General features: G+C 40.3%; 2 protein-coding genes across 2 annotated transcripts; one reads left to right on the forward strand and one right to left on the reverse strand.

Moving 5' to 3' along the window:
• Nucleotides 1–1,882: 1,882 nt before the first annotated feature.
• Nucleotides 1,883–9,735, reverse strand: TRMT2A (tRNA methyltransferase 2 homolog A; the record flags this gene model as incomplete). The annotated part of the gene is made up of 11 exons (XM_082491756.1): nucleotides 1,883–2,475; nucleotides 2,796–2,892; nucleotides 3,105–3,221; nucleotides 3,699–3,774; nucleotides 4,358–4,480; nucleotides 5,503–5,614; nucleotides 6,262–6,377; nucleotides 6,638–6,752; nucleotides 7,622–7,803; nucleotides 8,293–8,401; nucleotides 9,134–9,735. 11 exons carry the CDS (start codon nucleotides 9,733–9,735, stop codon nucleotides 2,187–2,189), a joined length of 1,938 nt encoding a protein of 645 aa, XP_082347882.1. The 3' UTR covers nucleotides 1,883–2,186.
• A 553-nt stretch (nucleotides 9,736–10,288) lies between these two features.
• On the forward strand, nucleotides 10,289–21,512 carry RANBP1 (RAN binding protein 1). The gene is made up of 6 exons (XM_082491576.1): nucleotides 10,289–10,381; nucleotides 12,315–12,451; nucleotides 14,258–14,415; nucleotides 16,426–16,554; nucleotides 18,522–18,587; nucleotides 19,562–21,512. Exons 1-6 carry the CDS (start codon nucleotides 10,367–10,369, stop codon nucleotides 19,684–19,686), a joined length of 630 nt encoding a protein of 209 aa, XP_082347702.1. The 5' UTR covers nucleotides 10,289–10,366; the 3' UTR covers nucleotides 19,687–21,512.
• Nucleotides 21,513–21,876: the final 364 nt, after the last annotated feature.

The following is a 21,876-nucleotide window of genomic DNA, read 5'->3' on the forward strand; positions in this document are numbered from 1 at the left end:
ATCCAGGAAGCGATAGTCTCCTAACTTTCCGTGGGAAGAAATGTGAAGTGCAAGAAGCCATGCTGTTGTTAACCAAATAAGATGAGCAGTTACAGTATTCTGATGCGTATGAGACAGTGGGAACACAAAACAAAACTCATTCTTGTTGCCCAGGCAGGTAACAGTGGTTGCTGTATGAATTGTGCTGGGTGCGGCTGCTTGACGCCAGTGCTGAATTGGTACAACTATAAAGCCTCATTTTCACTGAGCCTCTGCTTGCTTTTTTTCTGCACAATCATATATAGTCCTGTGTGTTTGGTCTTTTGAGTACTACATGTGTATTTTTCAGACAATTAGTTTTGAGCAATAAAGTTTGATATTATAAAATGCTCCAGTGTGATCAGTATTATGATAGCTTAAGCATATTTAGAAAAAGGTACTTTTATTCCTTGATTCTTGTAGGTATTTTTAAATAGAAATTAAATCAGTACAGGCTCAACGGTTATGGAAATAATTCATCGCTTTTTTGGTAAGGAATTGAATGTTTGCCTGGTTAGACATCAGTTGGAGTGAAATTGAGTTTAAACTTGTTCTTGAATTGGAATTTGTATTTTTACTTAGCTGATGTCACGGTTGGAAATGGTGCAACCCAAAGGTGCTGGGTTTGGTACCTGACTGGAAAGGAAGGGGAATGGCAAGTCTGTGCGATGTAGTAGTGGATTTTTTGTTCAGTCCCTATTAAATGTACATGAGAACTATGTTCAATGGCTTGAGATTTAAAATGATTATTCCTTCTAACAGTCAGTAGTATTGTTCGCTCTGTAGCATGGATCACAATCTGTTCAATTAACACTAGGTGCTGAGCATCTGCACGGAAGCGTGAACCCTGACTGGAGAGCGAGTTGTGCAAGGGCAGGAGGATCAGCCATTTTGTCCTCACACCCAGTATGTATACTGCCGTGCAGCTCAAGGTGCTGTGTGTCGTCGCCACGCGGCTTGTGGTCACTGTTTTGAGCTGGGGGTTGGCAGTACATGCTTACTGTGTTACAGTCTTGCATGAAATACAACTGCCTTTTTTTCTGCTGCACAGGGCTCTGAGGTGGTTGGGAAAATACCCAGGATAAGATCCATGAGTCTAAGGTAGAGGTTTGGTAGAAAGACAGAATGTGTCCAAAAGGATACTTCAGTTATGACCTCAAACGCTGAATAAGCTGAGGTTATGCTCCTCTTGCTTTCTCATTCTTCAGTAATGACTGAATTAGATGCCACTCTTCCATAACTGTATTTTCCATGAGGCTGAGGTTAGCTTTTGTAAAGCTACTACAGCACCAAAAAGCCTCAGTGGGTCTACAGGACTTCCTAGCGATCGCTTGACTCATGGTTTCCACGTCCGCAGAGTTACTAACAGGCTGAGAGGAAAATCAGCCTATCAAAAATGAAAAATTTCTTGCTTCCTCCTGCCACGCTGGATGGCCCCCACTGGTGTCTGCACAGTTCATTTCTGGCTGTAATTTTTTTCTGGTGAGGGTATGCCTAGAGCAAAGTCATCGCTGCTTTAGAAATTGTAGCATTTTTATTAGAATACAAGTTTGTTGCTTCCTAGTGATGATTTTTAGCAAGTGAACGGTTTACGAAGGTTTAAGATTGCTGAATGTTTCCTAGCTTACTCAAAAGACACGGCACTGTTGAGACAGGCTAGCAGAGCGGGAAAAAGGTAGTACGGGCAGTTGTAGGTCCCTGTAACAAGATTACCGGCTCTGGGACCTGGGTACTGCTGTCGGTTCCTGTGCAGGGCCCTCCTTGCTGGTGGGTGGCGAGTAGCAGCTACTCGCTAATGCTGCGAGTGTGGTGTGTTATACTCGCACTGGAAGGGACAGCGTTGCTTTAAAAATCAGCCCAGATTTCAAATAGCTGTATCTGAATATAGTTGCAGAATACTTTTATTTAAAGCTGTTTCAACTGTTTAAAGAGTAAGACCACCATATATATTACTTCACTCACCTAAATCTCCCTGAGGGTAGGAGGAGAAAAGCAGCATATGACCTGACAGTAGACACTAATTTAAGTTAAATTTCATTATGATGAAATAACTTGGAAGCCTTGCAACTACTCTGTTGTACAGAGATTTATTACCTGGATGTTACAGAAACAGTGTTATTGAAGCAGTTAACAAACAAAAGTAGTTTCTGGAGAGCATCTCTCAGGAGTTAAATCAATTCCTTCTCTTCAAGCGCAGGATCTGCACGTACAGAAGTTGCCTGGCTCCCGTCGCCATTTGGCAGGTCAGTGCCATCCATGCATGCCGAGTCAAATCCCGCTGCTGAGGTTTGAGCAGCACCAGGCGTTGCTTCAGCAGAGCTCCCATTCACATAGTCGACCCTTTCGAAGAATATCAGTAACTCACAGTGCCTGGTCTGCGGGAAGAGGTCCACGGCCATCGCTTTAATGGGGCGGAAGGAGGCTCCTTTCACTCTGTTGGAAGGGGCCCGGCAAAGGCTTGATGGGAAAGGGGAGGAAGAACACCATGAACATGTCACTGTACTGTTCATCACTGCTACTCTTCTAAGAGAGGTTTTTCTTCCCCAAACCTCATCTCCATGATAGGGTTATTCACTACCCCTAATATTTCCATTATTATTTGTGTATTGGGTAATACAGTTCCCAGCTTGCTGTGCAGCAGCTGTCAGCTGGTTCTGGGGACAGGTAAACCTCAATGAGTACGGCTTAAAAATCCAAGGATGGTCCCCCTCCCCAAGAAGCACATACTTTTCTTCTTGTCCCATTTACTTGGTTAACTTAATGCAAGAAATACTCACTCCACAAAGTTATTCATTGCAGCTCTGGGATTGCAGGACACATAGATGAGCTTCTTCAAATGTTCAGCTCTTCTTATAGCGAGAATTACCTTGGAATCTGGGTGAGCAAAACAAAGACAGCTGTTCACTAGCTCTGTACGCATCACCAGACTCGCAGAAACATGCCAGAACCAAACTGCTGCACTACCCTGCTGCTTTGAGCTACGCCTGAAGCCTCCCGCTTAATTTATCCCATTGGCGCTTGCTTAGGTTCACCACCGAACACCGATTGGGAGAAGAGAGTTAAAACGTAAGAGAAGGCAAACTTACGCAGTCCTGCTCGTGGTGGATCCACAATAGTAATTAGGTTCTGAGGTGCTAATATGTTAATTAGGGAAGGAACAATATCTTCAGCCTTCCCACAATGAAATTCAATATTATTCAGTTCTGTAAAAAATTACAAGACATTTTCAGAGTACTTATCCAGTCAAAGCATCTTTTAGTTCTTATGTCTTAGAAACTACAAGTTGTTTAGTCTACCCTGAAATCAGTGTAATTTAAACAATCACTGGTACTTCTGATCAGTTAAACAACAGTAACTGCAGCATCTTCCATTATCTGAACTAAAGCAAAACCCCACCAAAAAATAGCTACTGTTAATGTTTTATTTATGAGGGCAACTGTGGCTTCATCTCACTTTTACACTGAAATGGTTTATTTTTGGAGGGAGGAAAAAAAGCAGGAAAATTGATCTCGCAGATTAACATAGTATTTGTTTTCAAGGGAGATTAAATATTTAAAATGGACAAGATTACTATCAACAACATGTAATTCCAAGCTGCTTAGATAATGTAAAGAGGAACTTGCTATACAACTACTGTAGTTCTTAACAAACAAAGATCTTGGTGTTTTAGCTTAACTAACCGTTAATCTGGGCATTCACTTTGGCGTCCTGCACAGCCTCTTGGCAGAGTTCAATTCCAATCACTTTCTTTACTTTCTGTAGAATGAAGGGAAAGAGAGCTGTTTGTGGTACGTAAATGTAACCGCTATTCATAGCATCAGCAATTCACTACTAGGCACAAATGCTGACCAGTACCTGCTCAGAGAATTAGTGCCTTGCAGCCAGAAAAAGGGTGCGAAGGGACCTGTGCAAATAAAGTGGGACTTTCTAGAGTAAAACTGTGGGACGAACACCGTTTATCTCAAGCTGTACGTCACAAGACTCCAGTTAGGCTGGCGTCTTTTTTGGGGGAGGGGGGCAGACTTCCTTATATGGTCTAGCAAGCTCCACTCTAAAAATGATACAAGAAACAGTTATTCATCAGTTAGGTGGATAGATTCTGGTAAATTTTGGCTGTCCTACAGAACTACTGCCTCTCTTGACTGAATTATTTTCAAAATAATTTAGGCTGCTTGACACAAGGGTGAGCTTTCATAATGATCTGATAAAACAGCTGCAGGCAGTTTAATTAGAAATTAATAATGTGTTTCAAGTGAATCAAGTATTTTCTTTCTGTAAGCACAACTGAAGACCTGCATCTGTTAAAAGTAGATTATATCCAGGAAGAGAAGTTACTTGCCTTTGCCAGAGAAATCCCAATAGTTCCTGTGCCACAGCAAATGTCAAGTACAGTGCTCTCGGGGCTCAGCTGTGCCCACTCCCCAATGGTGGTATACAAAACTTCTGCAGCTTGGGTGTTTACCTGTGAAATTACGTGTCAAATAGGTCTACTTCTTCACAAATACTAAACGTGTTTTAATGAGTCTTAGTAAAGCATGTTTTCTTTTCCTTGTTTCTAAGAAACAAGCCAACTTCACCTGTAAGTTAAAATCCCGTATAACTGAGCTAGCCCTGCACACCATTCCATTGTTGAAGTTTCACTCAATTCTGAGAAGTAATGTTTTGTTATCTATGTTCTAGTAAAAACATGACTTGTTCTACAGTACCTAAAAAGTTTGGAAGCTACAGGAGCCAACAAACAAAATAATTAAGCAAAATGCTAAGCAATAAAGCGAAGACTGGAGTTTGAAAATACTTCCTCTCCTTGAATAGGAAGTAGTAAAGATTCAAAACCAGGAGAATATAACCATGACAGTGCACTCAGCACGCTTTATTTTAACCTTGTTGGTTAACACTGCTTTAAACCTAATGCTGTAATTACACACTATGGTTAAGGATGCAGTGTATATAATAAACTTTCTAAACCAGTGCCTCTAGACCATATTCTTTGTCTTAAAGAACAAGCAAAGCACACTGTCAGTAAAAAGAAGTAGCCTATAATCTGTGGCAAATAATAGAAAATACAGTTCAGCTTCAACGTATTTATGATACCAAGTGATAATACATTTCCTTCCTATTTCAATAATACAGGCTACCTGCTGTGGCTTTAAAGGGAAGAAGTAAGTTTTGGAAAAACAAACAAAAATTAGTACCACGAAGATTTCTGAACTGCATATTGCATGTCCTCTGTACGGTTCAACAGGAGGCAAATGATACTGAGTTAGTAAAAAGAAAAAAGAGGTTGTCTCCAACATGCCCCCATAAAGTTTACACTTGTTCGCTGTTTGTTTTTAAAGCCAAAGGTAATACTCAAAGGTATTTAATCACACCAAATATATAAAAGATTAAATCTCTAGGCATGTAACATATCGCTACACAGCATTAGCCAAGCTTAAGGGCATTAATGCAAATGCAGTTAAATTAACAACTTTGTATCATCCTTACTTGGAAAAATGCATGAGGAGAAATTCTAAATTTTAGGCCAAGAAGTTCTTCATATATGTACTTATCGCCAGCGACGTGCTCCAAAGGTAAGTCTTCTAGATTGGGAGATTTCCTAGGGAGGCAAAGGGGCAAGGCATGGGGAGACAGAGAGGGGGGGGGAAAAAAAAAAGGAAAGACAAACATATTTGTTACTATTTTTACCAAAGCTGTAGTTATCTTAAAAATTGCAGTACTACAGACTAAGCAGTAATTTATAGCGGCCCAATATTTATCACATCCTTTTAGAGATTATCTTCTTGCACATTTTTTTCTTACGGGGTACAATTGTTCCATTGATGTAAGCAGTACAACTGCCACTGTCTCTAGATGAAGACAGCATGAGCCTTGTGCTCTGTGGAAGAGTAGGGGAAGATTAAAAAATCACATAAAATAGGGAAGAAAGGAGGCAGAAGTTACTTGATGATAATAATAAATATCCATCTACCGCAGTGAACGCCTCTACAGCTTGACAGCCAGCAACTAGCGGTGGCTTCGCCCACTGAACTGCCCGCCTTTATCCAGTGAACTCTACAGGAGAATGGGAAATATCCAGAGTCTCTTGTAGAAAAGGTAAATAACTGTCAATCAAATTAGGAACACTGCTGCTACTTTCGTGAAATAGAGAGGATAACGGTGTGGAAGCACTACCTACTTTCCTGTTGCAAACACCAAAAATCCAGCCACCAGCAAAATCCCGCACAGCAAAGTTGGCTCCCTCACCTCTGTCCTTCCTCCACAAAGTACAGAGAAGTAACGCCGCTGCTCTTTCCCATCCCTTCTGTGAAGTATTTTGTCAGAGAGCTTTTCAGGTCAGCTAGCTCTTCTTTACTTAATTTCTAAAGGTTTCATTTGAAAGAAGGGAGAATAATCATCTTAGTGACTTCAAGGTATGATTTAGTACGTGCCTTCTATATGCACATTAATTACTTGTTCATTTGCACTGATCAGACTAGTCTAAACAGAAGAGTAGTAAGGCAAGGTAAATTACACCAAGTAATTATCCTATCTCTCTTTTGCATGCACTATTCATAAAATAAAATTTATTTAAGTTTAAAGCTGTGTGTCTGTGCTGCACATTATATATCAACTTAAATACCTGAGGATTAAAATAAACAATTGCCATAATGTGGCCATTCCTGCTGGTACGGACTGTGAGCTGTTTCCAGTGACCTTCATAGGTTTCTGGGCTGTAAACCGAGTATGGAGTTGACCTGCAATTTTCAGAAGCTCAGTTACTTTAAATAGAGAACTACTTTTTTGCATAACATTCAATAGTTTATTGAAACAAAAGAAGCTCATCATGCAAAGTGATGAAAAACGTTAAGTACAAACAGAGGCTACATTGATTAAGAATGACTTCCACATCTTAATTAAGAAAAAAGAAACTGATTAATAGATCCTATCTCCTAGTGCAAAAGAATCTGTCCCTACTTCTCACAATCCTCTTACCCGTTTTAACCCATCCGAAATCATAGATAGGATATAGGCAGCTTCTCATCACATTCAGAGAATGACACAACTTTTTGTAATGCCTTCATTGGCTTCTGTGCTTTATACCAAGTTCAAGCTTTCCATCTTCGTGATTCTTCTGAGGTTTCCATTTTTGAGGATTTAACTGCCTTTTAAAGAAACCACTCCTTTTTCTAAAAAGCACTGGTGCTTAAATTTACAACTTTTGTTTTATTCCTTGTTGTAGGATGATTCTTCTCTTCATCCAAGGAAGCAACTGAACTTTGTTATTCAAATTCCTCTTTTAAAAAGCCTTTTTCTGAGTATTTCTTTACAGTTAGCGGAAGAAGCTCTCAAATAACAGAAACTTTTTATTGTAGACTTACACATCCCATTTCTTGCAATAAAGCTACGTCCAGCTGGTTCTGTCCCTCTATCTCAGAACAGCTGAGCCAGAGCATGGGAAAAATACCCAGTGATCTAGGCACAGAATGGCTGAAAATTGAGACTGGTATATCATAGGTCTCAAAGCTCAGAACAAACACTAAGCTTTTCATAATATTTAATTTTATAAATATTTTCGAGTAAGATATCAAAACCTTTATGGATAACTCATTTTACTTATGCTCACCTTATGTAGTCTTGGAAAGCTTTTACTACTTTTTTGGCAATAGCAGGAATGTGAATAGTATCAAATGGCTCCACTACAGCACATGTACCACCCTTATATTTGCCAAGACGACAACCCACAGTTTTGTCTTCTTGATTTACACCAATCCCAATCAAGAACTCACATTTGTTGCGATATTCGGTCTAGATTTAAAATAAAGTTATGTAAGATATTTACACAGCAGTTATTTGTACATGCCAAGTTTCTCCTGAAACATCCCTCATATGGTTAAATGTTTTTGCAAATGGACACAGGACATTTAGTTTATATGGAAGATATTAATGGATTTTGATGCATGAGAACTAACAGCAATAACGAAAAAGTATTAGTAAGTTGTGTTAGTTAACGAGCAAAATATTGCCTCTTGAAGAGAAGAATGTTTGTATTAGCTTGTACAAGCTTGCAGGGACAGCATATTAAAGTTAGACTATCCATTTAATTGTAACTATTATTCTGCTTCCTGTAAATATTTCCACACAATATTTACATGAAAGGCAACAACGTCTAACATTCATCATTCATTACAAGTAGAAGTCGAATGCTCAGTTTGTCCACTTTCTCTTAAGACCAAATAACTAATTTAACCCCAAGCTCATTAACCCCATTCCATACTTGACCTAGGATTACATTACCTGTAATGGTGATGCTTTTACTCCCTCTACTGGACAACACAATTTATTATACTTCTGTTTCTGCAGGAACAACCAAGGAACCAAAGCTCTGTTGTTGTTTCCTATTTCCCTGCCCAAATCAGAAACAAAAATTGTAAATTACACATTTAGAAAAACTGAGGCTAAAAGCTGCACAAGACTCTTTTTTTTCCCTTTTTTCGTAAAGAACATAAAAAAGTATCAGGTTATCAGATGAAGAGTATTTCTTCCAGAAGAATTTCTTAACAGGCAAACCCCCTCCAACTTTATAAAAGCTGTAACCTGAAAAAATAAGAGTTAAGTGTAGTTATAAAGGTACGCATTAGATTTATCAACGTACCCATGCATGAAAAGAATGCTAATTTTATCTATGTAAGAGAGTCAGGTAGGAGATACAAGTGACATTTTGATCTACAAAGACCAGGAATAAAAATTTGAGGGGATTTTTAAAGAGAAAATTATAATAATTTACCATCTCTACAGATTGATTACCATTTGACAGTGCCAGGTTTTTTTTTTTAATTTAAGGGTACAAATATCCTTCTGCTTAGGTATATGGAACGACTGACTTTAAAACAATGCCCCTTCATTTACCAATCTTTCGAGGCTGACCAAGAACGGCAATAGCAAGTTTTGTCAGCTGGAACGGTTTTTAGGTCCTACCATCGCAGGTTATCTTTTATTTACTTTCTTGGGCGATTTGGTTTTTGACCTACCTCTAACTTACTGTATTTTAGAGATAGCAACTTGTGCAAATTTAGCTATATCCCAACATACAGCCAAGCCTCGTAAACATTACGGTAGCTTTACAAATGGGAATTACTTTGTCAGCTTCTGCAGCACTTGCTCACATTCCTGCTTCTTTTTGGCCAGCTGCTCTTCATAGGGCATGTTCCACAGCGGGGTCACAACATCCGCGATTTGCTTGCTCACAGGCTCCTCTCCACTGGCTTTGGAGGGAGCCGGCCGCTTCGCCTCTCCCTGCTCCGTCTCCTCCTCCTCTTTCTTCCTTTTTTTTGCAATGGGGTCAGCCTTCGGCTTGGCAAGCCTCACGCTCAGGTGCCGGCTCTTCCACAAAACCCCATGGAGGACTTTCATGGCCTTGTCCCTCTCCTCCTCACTCTTAAAGGTCACGAAGGCGAACGTCTGCTTCCCAAAAAGTTTTATCTTGTGAGGATTGAGTCCGTATTTGGCAAGGAACTTTTTCACGTCATTAAACCCGATGTACTTGGGAAGGTTTTGTATTTCTACTTTATAGATCTCGGAGGTGAACAAGTCTCCCTTAATGTATCTGTACACGTCGGGGCAGGCTGCGGGGCCACCCCCGCCTCCATCGGCCTTGCTCCCCACTTCAGCGCCATCGTCAGCCTCCGGCGCAGGACCCGCGACGCGGCCGGGGCCGCAGCGATCGCCCTCCTCCTCCATGCTCCCGCCAGCCTCCCCTCCGCCCGGACACCAGGGCAACCCCGGCCCGCCCGGCGTCCCCGACGGACCGCCGGAAAACGATGGGGGGGGGGGGAGAGAGAGACGATATATATCTTTTAAAATGCCTGCCCCTCACCGCTACCGTCCCTTGTGTGCGGAGTCAGCCGCGTCCCTTAGAAATGATAATAACGGCGACTAAAATACTGCCCGGCGTCCGTCACGCACGTGGCCGCCATCTTGGCTCGGGACGCGCGGCGGCCGCCGCCATGCCGCGAGGGCTGATGGGAAGCGTCTCGGGAAAACGGGGCAACAACCGAAAAAAAAAAGCTTCGCCGGGGGCAAGACGGGCCCTGGCCGAGGCCCGGCGGCGCGGGCGGGGGGGTTGGGACCGGCGCCGGTGCCGGGGTCGGTGCTGGTGCAAGTCCCAATGCTCTCCCGGGGCCGGGCCCGGCAGCCGCGGCGCGCCGGGGGCGGAGCGGGAGCTGAGGGAAAGTGGGTGTTTCCCATCGTGCCTTTCGGCGGCGGCGGCGCGGGCTGCGGGAATGAGGTAAAGGCGGGAGGGGCGGGGGCGCGCGGCAGGAAGCGCGGCGGGCAGGCGGCGAGCGGAGCGGAGCGAAGCGAGCCCGGCCCCATGGCGGACACCAAGGTGAGGGGAGCGGGCGCGGTCCTGGTTCTGGTTCCGCGGGCTGAGGCGGGAAGGCCTGGCGGTGAGGGGGGAGGCGGACGGGGGAGTAACGGAAACAGGTGGGGCCCGGCCGGGGGGGAGAGGCCTGAGGGCCTGCTGGGGTTGAGGGGGGGTACGTGGGGCGGCCGAGCTGAGGCGGGCGAGGGCCCGAGGCCGGGCGAGGCCCGGGGCCGGGAGGGACGCGCTGTGGGCCGCGCCGGAGGGCCCGGCGCGGCGGGACCGGGGGCGCCGGGCCGTTTCAGGCGGCTTGGGCACGTGTGCCTGCTGCGGCCTGTCCGCTGGTGAGGCCGAGGCGGCCCGCGCCCGGCGGCCTCTCTTCCCCCATGCGAGGAGGCCGGAGCCTCTGGCGGGCGCCGCGGCTCCGGCTGCGACCCGGGCGCTTTCGGGCCATCCCGCTCCATGTTTCCCTCCTTTCTTCTCTTCCTCCTCCCTCCCGCCCGCCCCTCCCCCAGCCCGGCTGACCCGAGCCCTTCATGCCGCGGCCCGGCGGGAGGAGAGCCCCACGTGCTTTATATCGTGGCCTTATATCGTGATAACGGGATCTGCTTTCTCTCACATGTGGCCGTTGTGAACTATGCGTTTCTTACGGCTTCTGTAATTAATTGGTCAGGCGAAGAACGGATGATGAGTTAAGATACGGGATGTGCTGCTTACTACTGGAGGAGACAATGTGTAAAAGTCTGGCCAATGCTTTTCCTGTTTCTTGAAAACAGATGTGACTTAATGTTGTTCTTGCTTTTTTTTCTTGCATGCTGGAGTACTGGGGACATAAAACTAATGTTAAGTGGTGTGATGTTGACATAACCAGAATTTATTTTGTACCATTTCTTACCTAATTCCCTTTTGCCACATCCACCCCCCTTTTTTTTTTTCACTTTTTAGTAAAAATGGACTGCTTTGTTTCAGCTGCTTTATGCACATGTGGTGTGTACCTGCTCTGTAAAGGATATTCTAAATAGAGCCTGTAGGAGTGGACTGCTACAGTGAAAATAAGATTTGAGGGTCTTCAATGTATAGACTGTTTTTCCTTTTTCTATTATTCAAACAAGAAAAAAAAAAAATCAGTTCCCTTGACCTGAGATAGTTGTTTGTGGCCTCATTAAACTATTAAACTTGCAGATGAATCTCCCTTCTAGGCTTCTCTACTGAATGCTTCTTAGCAGTGCATATGTATGAAGTATTAGGGATGTTTATCATTTACTTGTCACACGCTAAAAACAATTCTTAAACTTAATGAACACTATGGCAGATTCCTAAATAACTAAATAGGAATTAGTATTTTGGCCATTTATCTATAACCTAAAGTTCCCCAAAGAGTCTGAAAACATAAAACTTATGAGTGTTGCAGCTGTGTTTCAAAAATACCTTTGATTATGGGTGATTCTCATACATAAGGCTAGAATAATGAGCTTCTGGATGTAATGTATACCTTAAGTTGGGGTGGGTGATTGCTTTGGTCTTGTAGTGTGGTGTTTTTTTTTTTCTTTTTTTCCCATTAATGTTAGGTCATTAGCTACTAAGAAATAGTAGCTTTAGTGGTATAAAACACATTATATAGGAAAAATAGTTGAAGAAATTATTTTTCCATAAGCAAGAGCTATTGCTCCAAGGCCAAGCCTCTGCACAATTAATAAGAGTGGCAGTCTAAAACATCTAGCACTGCAAGAGCACTTTTTTTTTCTTTTTCCTTAGTATGTTGACTTTAAAGCCATTTGTTCTCAGCTGTAGTAATTGTTCTTTGTTGTTACAGGGTATTTCAGTTACTAAGATCTAATTGCTGAATAGTCACAAAAGTTTTCATTGTAAACACAGATAGGAGTACTTCAGATTTTAAGTACATAGCAAGTTTTGTGGGTTGTGTTTTTTTTTTTTCATATTTTTTTCTTCTCTCCAGGAAGCACACGAGGAGCATGATACTTCTACTGAAAATGCAGATGACTCTAACCACGATCCTCAGTTTGAGCCCATAGTTTCCCTTCCTGAGCAAGAAATAAAAACTCTGGAAGAGGATGAGGAAGAACTCTTTAAGATGTAAGTAATATACAAAATATTCTATCTAAATGTTTATTAGGCTTACACTTGAATGTGTTTATAAAAAGCTAGATAACTTGTTAGGAATCTCTGTATGAAGTGGTAATCTAAGTTGGGTGGTATTTACTGTGGTGGCAGAGATTGAGTGGGGGGATGATTGATAATAATGCCCCAAGAAACTCTGAAGTCTGGAACAACAAAAGGGAGCTGGTACTATGAATCTGGTTTTGGTATTGTTTAGCCTAAAAGTAAACATTAACTTGGATAATAATTAGACGTTTGAAATTGTGTGGTTGCAGTATAAAACAAGTATGTTGAGGGAAAAAATGAGATATAGTTGTAAAGGGTGATGTATGATATACTGAAACAATAAAAGCAGCAGATGCAGTATAGTATTGAGGCATTTGTGGCAGTACCTTTCTGTTGTCTTAAACCTAGTTTTGTCCTTAGATTGGGCTTATTGTCAAATCAGGATAGCTTGCTTAAGATGTATGATCTGCCTGAAGAAACATGTAGGCTAAAGGCTTAAGCAGTCTTTTGAATTTGATCCATGTGTTTGCCTTAAATAGGTTTAAAAAATACTGCTTTTACTTAATCGCAGAGTGCTATTGTTCATCTAGAAGAGAGATTTGAGTTTTCCTGATACAGACTGTTAAAAACTAAAGCGATGGTCAATTTCTGACAAGTAGCATGGTGAGATCTCTGACCATTAGGTCTCTCTGCACATGTGATGTGCAGAATCAGATGGCAAGAAGAAATTTTTTAATTGGCGGGGGGGGGGGGGGGGGGGCTGTAGCAATAGCGTAAGTTCCAGTGCTCTGTGGTTCATTTTCACATCTACAAAAGGGTGAAGGAGGAAAGGAATCCTTTTTTTCAAATGCTGGTTGCTCTGATAGCTAAACTTAGGGGAACCACCTACTGAATGCCAGCTGGACTCGGAAGGAAGGACTTTCTTTGGAACAGAGTAGTTCATCTGCATCAGAGCATCTGTTAGAGTAGCTTGCTCCAACGTCTGACACCTTCCCTTGAAGGACCCGGCTTATTACAAGTCCCTATCCCTTGCTTTTATAGAAAAACATTTTTTTGTATATATCCTGTAGTGTGAGCAGGTGCTTCCTTTCCTATAGCAGTGTCTTAAACTCCTCAATAGCAGAGATCAGACTGTCTTTTGGGTCAGGTCTGACTAACGTCCCAAACTACTCCTGTTTCTCTTTTGGCACACTGGCATCTTGGAAGATTAAACAGTGATGTTCTGAAGCAGGTATGTTGCACTGCTGTGCAGCACTAAGCTTCCTTTATTCCTGATTTTAAGAATAGCACCTAGGTTTTTAGAGTTAGAAGGAACACTAGAGGGTGAGGCACTTTGTTAACAGTTGATCAAACATTGGGCTTGGACTTACACAAGAGTCTTGACTTAGCTTCAAGCTGCTCAATTTCTGGAATTAATAAATACTGCTGATTAGAGGTAGCAGTTGTATTCATAACGTATATAAGAACTCTAGCTATAGCAAAACCTCTTAATTAGCTTAATGTAAAAGGTTGCCTACACCAAATATGTTTATCATCCCCCAGAAGTGCGTCCAGAACCTGTTGAATTTTAGTATAGTGATTACATAATTCTTAGTAGTTTGGTATTAAATTTTCTAAATTTGTATGCTGAAGTAAGTAGAACAGGGAACCTTACAAAAGGAATTGTCTTTTTTGTGTGTGGCTTTTAAAAAACCAGCAGTACTGTTCAGTTGAGTATGGTGTTTCGATAAATGTTTCTATGTGCAGTCTAACTTCTTAAATTCTCTCTTCTTCAAGGCGAGCAAAGCTATTCCGATTTGCATCTGAGAATGACCTTCCAGAATGGAAAGAACGAGGAACTGGTGATGTAAAACTCCTGAAACACAAGGAGAAGGGAACAATTCGCCTCCTCATGAGGAGGGATAAAACCCTAAAAATCTGTGCAAACCATTATAGTATGTTATACTTCTTATTTTTGTTTTTAAAAAATAAGCTCGTAGAATTGTACATTGTAGATTATGAGCTCAGTGGCTTTTTAGTAGCAGCTAGAGAATTGCTGTATGTCTTTAAACGGGCATCAGACTTATATTAGACTGTAAATATAGTTGTCTCTTGCTCTGCGCACAAGGCTACAAGGTTCAAAAACAGTAAGTGCTTATTTTTATTAATGGAAAGAAGCTGTAGTTGGTTTTGGTGATTGCCTGCAAGGCTGAGCCTTAGTTGTTTTTTATCTTCAGACTTGGATAGTGTTCTAAAGACACTTCAAAATTTAGCTGAGGTAGACAGACATTATGTGATTGCTCCTGGTGTGTGGGTTTTTTTTTTTTTTAGTGTTTAATAGAGTGTAGAAAATGTAGGCCTTAATACTGTTTAATATAAGAAATTAATGTATGCTGGCTTGTTTTCATAAAAGAATGGGAAATATGCAATCATGTAATGACTTGCTACTTTGAGTTAAATTTTTGAATTGGTAGACGCAATTGCTTAACCATCAGAAGACATACTGAGGTGCTAAACTAATCTGTGGCCACTTTTCTCTACTTGTGAAATAAACTGAAATGAACGTGGTATATTCAGCTAACTCATTCAAAAAGAATATGTATTGAGAGCTGATGGAGCAAGGGAGATTTGTTCCGTTGAGCCTCTTCAAATAAAAATAAACATAAAAGAGCAAGACAGACTTGAGACTCCATACAACTAGCAACGAGTAGACTAATTGGGTAATGCTGTGTTACTTCCTTGCTTTGGTAATACTCAGGTTTTTATATGAAGAGTATATAGTGTTCTGTGGAGTTAAACTACATTTAGGTAACTTCAAATAAATTGTTTGAAGTAGCTTAATATAAATCTGAAATCAAAAGCAATAATGTTTGTTTTCTTTGGGTAGATCTCTTCAGAAAGTCAGACTGTTCAGAGGACAGGGGTGTTCCTGTTTAGTAAATGAAATGGCAAACTTGGAAGCAGTGTAGTCACCAACCAGTAAGAATAAACCTTTTGTTTAGGAAAATAAATGTTGCACCTGTGCAAAACAGAATTGGTAAATTTATAGTGTTTATGTCCAAAGTTGTGGGTTTGTTTTTCCCTTGGGAAACCTGCTTTTAGTATAGATTTCTTTATTGAATTTATGCTGACTCACAGGCAGACAGGACTCTGCAAAACATTAAGTGAATGAAACAAAATGTAATTTCATCTCTAAAATTTAAAGAAATGCAACAAAATGAGTAGACTCTTCAGATTTCTCCCAAAATTAACAAAGGACCCAGGGGTCGGGGAGAAAAAAAGCCCTGCTTAAACTTTTCATGTGTGCAATATAAAAAGTCTTAGAGTAGTGCGAGAAGTAACATTCCAACTTCTCCAATCAGTCAGGTGAAGTAATTATAGTGTCTTGGAGGGAAAGGGCTCCATTTACTGGGAAGGAACAAATGGATTGAAAATATGCTGTGCACATCTGTAGCACTGCAGAATTCTATAATACCTTGTATTAGAGCTTTAAACTGATGGGAGAGAAATAAACCTGATTTAATGACCAATTGTTGTAATAATGCTTTTTTTAAAATAATTTTTGTAGTGTGTAATATTTTCAGTGTGCAGAAGAAGAATGAATGCTGTTTGTCTGGATGCCTTTTTCTCCTAAACCATTTGACTGTTCTTCAGAATTGACCTTAGTGACTGCATCTCTCTTAGTATCATAGTCATCTGTTTTAAACAAGAATTGAATCAAACTCTCTGTTTCTTAACAATAGGGAATCTAGCATTCTTTTATACAGTAATGGTCTGGCATCATTTTATTTGAGGATGTAAGGAAAGATATATATGGGCACCATTGTCTTTTGTTTGTCCAAAAGTAATTCTGTGTAAAGTGCTTTACATAACCATTGCAGTCAGCTGTTGATAAGATTTATGGAGGCTGGTGTGGAAAACATTTACTATTGTGCTGTGTACATCTCTTAATGCTTTCTTTTCAGTCACACCCTTAATGGAGCTGAAGCCTAATGCTGGGAGCGACAGGGCATGGGTCTGGAACACACATGCTGACTTTGCAGATGAAAGCCCCAAGCCTGAACTTCTGGCAATCCGATTTTTAAATGCAGAGAGTGAGTGGACTGGCACTGAACTTACATTGATTGTATACTCTTTATGTTACACTACATGTCTAAACACTACTGTAAACTGCTGTTGTAGATATGCTGTATCTTAACACTGCATAGTAGTGTTAGCTGATTACTGCTTTAACTGAGAGAAGTCAGTTAATCACTTAACCATATGTGTTGACAAACTGTGTAATAATTAGGTCTCTGGTAATATTTATAGAGCTTTCTGCCCTAGGTGCTTTTTTTAACTTAAGCCATTTCATACAAACATAATGCCAATTAGAATAAAACCAAAAGCAATAATACTATGGGGTAGAGATTAATACATGCAGCTTGCTTTCGTTTATCTCAGGTGCTCAACTGTAATTAAGATTACATTTTTGCATTAGAAGCAAGGAAGTAATGACCTGAGATTTCTGGGCCATCTGCATTAGCAGAACATCTGATTTGTTGTTTGTTTTTTTTTTTTTTTTAATGAAGTATCTAGTATCTTTTGTTTTGATTAAATGGAATGCTCAGTGAAAAGTGCTAGTCAAGCCTAACTGGCGTACTAGTTGGTGGGTTTTTCTGGAGTGACCATGTTGACTACCACAACAGAAAGCAGGTCTGTAGTTGCATATGGATCAGCTGGTGAGGCTGAATGACAGTGTAGCTTTCCCAACTCCTTAGGATTGAATCAAAGAAGGGGCATTTTTTTCTTGAAAAAGGCAGCAAAATTAAAGAGGAAAAATGGTGTTGCATTTCCTGCTTTACCATTTGCCACACAAGTTCAGTGTGTTAGCCCGCTCTTCTCCCCTCGTGGTAGACAGCTAATAAAATGGCTGTATATACTAGATGGATTTGCCTACGTCTGGGGAGACCTTAGTATGTCTTGCTTGCTTCCTTGTCCTCAAGTCTCCAACGTCATATAGTTTAGCCAAATAAATCTTTCTGATCCACCTGCTTAGTGCTTGCTTCTTTCTTAATCAAATATGAAATTAAAGGGGTTTAACTATTTGCTCGTCTTTGAAAAATCTTTTTCTGGTAGAGGTTGTTCAGCTTACTGAGAGTTTTGTCTTGAGGGAGTAGTCCTCTTTGCCTGTTTACCCTTTGTGGTAGACGACAGGTGAATGACAGTGTGCCCTTCAAGTATCTTTCCTTTTTGAGATGCTTGAAAAGGAATCAATACAAATACTTCCTGGACTAGTTTCGTAGTGGCTTCTGAATTCCTGTGGGGCAACAGTGACCTCATGCGGTCAGTCAGACCAAGATGGTGTACCAGGTTACTTTCTTTATAGTTTTGGTGTTAAAGTACCTTGCCTGATCCACTTTTGTGTCTCATTGCTTGTATTACTTGTGTAGAAACGTTACTGTAACTTGATCAATTGCTTGGAATGGCTGTTAAATCAGGTGGTGGCTTAGGCCAAAACATAGTGAAGGTTATGCTTCCTTAGCTATTGTAGTCAGGAGCAGTTCAGTCCAGGCCTTTGGGTATTGACTCTGAATGCTGTACCAATGAAATGGGCTTTATCTTCTGTTCTTGATGCTAAGAACCCTAAGTTATGGTAAGGATGTGAAAGTCTTTTAGGGAGTAATGTAGCTGACAAGGATTGTAGTTCAAAGATAATCTTCAGTCTTTCCCACACAGACAGTCACATTAGCAGTATCTGACAACATATTCTTATTCCTGTAGGCTAGGGACAGCTGGGAGTTGTAATAACTACAAACCAGCTCCTTCTGGCATTATGTTTTAAACATTTTGCAAAATAAGCTGCTTGAATAAACTTGCTAAAGAGAATAAACTGCTTCTGCACAAAGATGTGATTCAAGAACTTTGCATAGTGTGTTGAATGATTTTAAACTAGATTACTTTATAAGTGCCTGCAGGTTTTGTTTACACAACTTCTCGGGTATCTTTTCTCAAGATTGGAAATATTTGATGTTGGAAGGAGGTAAAACTAATGAAAAAAATTCTATCTTTACTGAAACAGATGCACAGAAATTCAAGGCAAAATTTGAAGAATGCAGGAATGAAGTAGACAAGAGAGCAAAGAAAGGTAAGATTAAAAGTCTTAAGTGTAGTGCCATGCCACTTTTTCTAGCTGTTTGAGGGGTTATAGCTCCCTGGAGTATCATTGTGTTTTAGCAGACTCACTCTGTGCTGAACTGCAGTCTTCAGTTCAGGTACTTTTTCAGTCTGCGACAGTAATAGTTCACAGGAGTGACAATTGCCTTCTTTCTTGTAGAAGGCTGTTACAGTTGCTGTTGGGACATTGTTTTTTCGAAGGTCTACTAAAGAAGCATTTCTGGTTTATAGTACACAAATGAACTGTGAACACTGCAACCACAGTGATATTTCCTCCTTCCAGTTCCTCTTCCTAAATTCCACAAATATATAATCATGCAAATAGAATACTTAATTTTTGTAGTTGTTAACATGTATGAAGTTTAGTATTTTTTCACAGGTCTCTATTAAATAGATTAATGCACCTCATAGAATTGCCTGTGTGACAAGATATCTCACCATGTAAAATAAACAATTCCATCTTTCTAAAGCACAGACTACTAGTGGTCTGCAGTCAGTGCTCTTCAAGATATTTAGATTGGAATCTTTCAGTCTTAAGAACTTCCCCTTCAGACTGGGAAAGTGGACTTGATTTTTGGTTAAAATAGACAAGAAGCTAGGGACTTGAGGCATTTACTTGACTGGACACTGTATGGAGTCTGTTACTAGTAGCAGTAAAGCTGAACAAATGTTAAATGTTTTTCAGTCACTATGATTAGGCCACTGTTTAGTGATTAAAATATGCAAGTGGTATTTCTTGAATTCTGACATCTCAGGTAATTACAAAAGGAAAAGAAATGGAATTAATCATTCCAGTGCTTAGTGGAGAATTTCTTTACTTTTGTATTATTCTAAATACCATCTGCCACTCCCCACACCCCTTACCCTCCACTTCTCTACTCTCCCTTGTAACAGGGAAACCCATTACTGCCTGTATGTAACTTTTTTTCCTAATCAATCTCTTAGCAGGCACAGACAAAAATGATAGTGCTGATAAAGTTGCTGAAAAACTAGAAGAGCTTTCTGTAAAGGAAGAGAGCAAAGAATCTGAGAAGAAAGAGACCAAGGAAAAAAATGAAGAAAAGCAATAAATCATCCTGGGCCTTGCAGTTTTTCCTTTACTTTTTTCTTTCTTTCTTTTTCCTTTTTTTTTTTTTTTATTTTTACAAGGGACTTTATAAGGAACTGAATTCAACATTCAGGTTGTTTTTTCTAAGCTCTTTTGCCCTTTTGAAGATGTCTTCAGAAAATCCATTCCCCAGTCATGAAAATGTACTGTGCTAACTTTCTTTTCCATAGTGGAAACACTTATTTATAGTCATCCAAAAGAGTGAATAAAACAAACTTGAAAACAGCATCAGAGGACAGAACTGAGTTTTCTATATACTTAAAGGCTTATTGTTTCATTGGGTGTTGAGATACATATCATCATACCTGTGGATTAACTAGGTTAACAGACTTTATAAACAGGGAAGATTAAGATTGCATACGTGTTTCTTGTATGCAATCTAAACTGTATACAGTTCTAAAACTGTAACATAACAGCCCGTTCACACTTTTTCTGCTGTGTGTACCTGAGCAGGGAACGTGCCTGTGATTCTTGAAATGCAGCAGACTTCTGGAATCAGGTGATAAGAGCATTCCTGGCACACTATTGATGTCCCATCAGACAGTGAAAATAAAGGTGGGGGGAGAAAATGTATTACATGAGACTTGAGAAGTATTTTCCTCTTAGAAAACAAAATCTCTTCCCTCCCTCCCCCCCCCCCCCCCCCCCCCCCCCGAATTTCTTAATATTAGATGCTTGACTAGCACAAAATTGCTGCTGTATTCCCAGTTTTTCCACAATGTGCAACTTGTTGACTGAAGGCAGTAGCAGCCTCTTACACTCCAAGGTGTATACAAAGGAATATTAACTGTTTGAGTACCTTACTATGAGATTCCCTGTGTCAGTGTATCATAAAAGTTGTACTCTAAAATTTATACCCTTTTTTCAGGGCTTTGGAGCTTGCATTGTTTTTACAAATTGGAAGGTTTCTGAACTTTTAAGATGCATGGTGGGAGGCTGTCCCTCTTGGAGAGAGGCAATCTGACATTCACTTTTGAACAATTAATTACGTTGTACACACTTGAGGAACACTCTCCTTGCCAGAATGGGCAAATTCTGGTCAAATCTCTTCCCTGCAAATATTTTCTGTTTATCCGGTTTCACGTTAGTGCTAGAGAGTAGGAAGATTAACTATAGTAAGCAATAAAATCAACACAATTTGTGAGTCTGATAGATTAATTGAATTTTGTTGTTAACCACTAATACAAAGATAGTGTTAGGGTAGGGATGGAATTCTGTAATACTATTTCCAAAACAGTTATGAAAACTGAACAAAGCTTGCTAAATTTTAAGACTGTAGGATGTTAACATTGGATGGCAAGACCCTACTATCTTCATAAAGAGGCTTTCCAAGTAGGTCAGGCTTTGCAGTCTACCTGAGGAAAATATATTTTTTAAAAAAATCTTGTCTTTCTACTTAGCACTGCCTTTGATGCTACAATGAACTAGTCTTAAATCTGGAACTGTAATTAAGGTACTCGCTTCATTCGAACAAAATAATTCCTTTGGTGTTCTGCATGTTCCCCTTCAAGTACAGCAGATATCAAGTCTGTTAATTAACAAATGGTTGAAAGGCAAAATAAAATGCTCTTTAGTGTTTCTGGTTTGGAAATAACAAGACAAAGCTATTCTGAACTACTTAACATTTGAATGTAAAAGCCAAATCTTGATCCGTGAGTCACTGTAAATTCTCTGATCTGATAATGTCAAACAGTGTGTCTAAATTGATAGAAATGACATTTAAAAATTTCAAAATAAATGTAAATTTTCATTTAAAGGATTTGCTTTTTATTTAAAGAACTCTTACTGGGAATGCATTTTTAGCCTGCAGGGGCAAAGTGATGCAGCAAAATGGGTGAGTTTGATTTCACTGTCAAGCACTGTATAGAAGAGGGGAGGAAACACTTGAATGACTTCATTTGTCTTAATCTTAGATATTAAAAACTGCTTAATATTATTACCTTTTCTTCTTCCCCTCTTTGCTTATTCATGCATGCTTAAATGATTTCAAGACATTTCCATTCCTGTTTAGGTTAACTGATCCATGCTTACAGTTCATGGATCACAACCATCCGTAACGCAAGTCTGCAATCTCAAAGACCCAAGTTATGAGGGACCACTAAGTAAAATAATTTCTCTGGATAGCATTTGGCTGAAGAATGTCTTAGTCTCC

This window comes from Vanellus vanellus, assembly GCF_965231255.1.
Source record: "Vanellus vanellus genome assembly, chromosome: 16".
NCBI classification, from domain to species: domain Eukaryota; kingdom Metazoa; phylum Chordata; class Aves; order Charadriiformes; family Charadriidae; genus Vanellus; species Vanellus vanellus.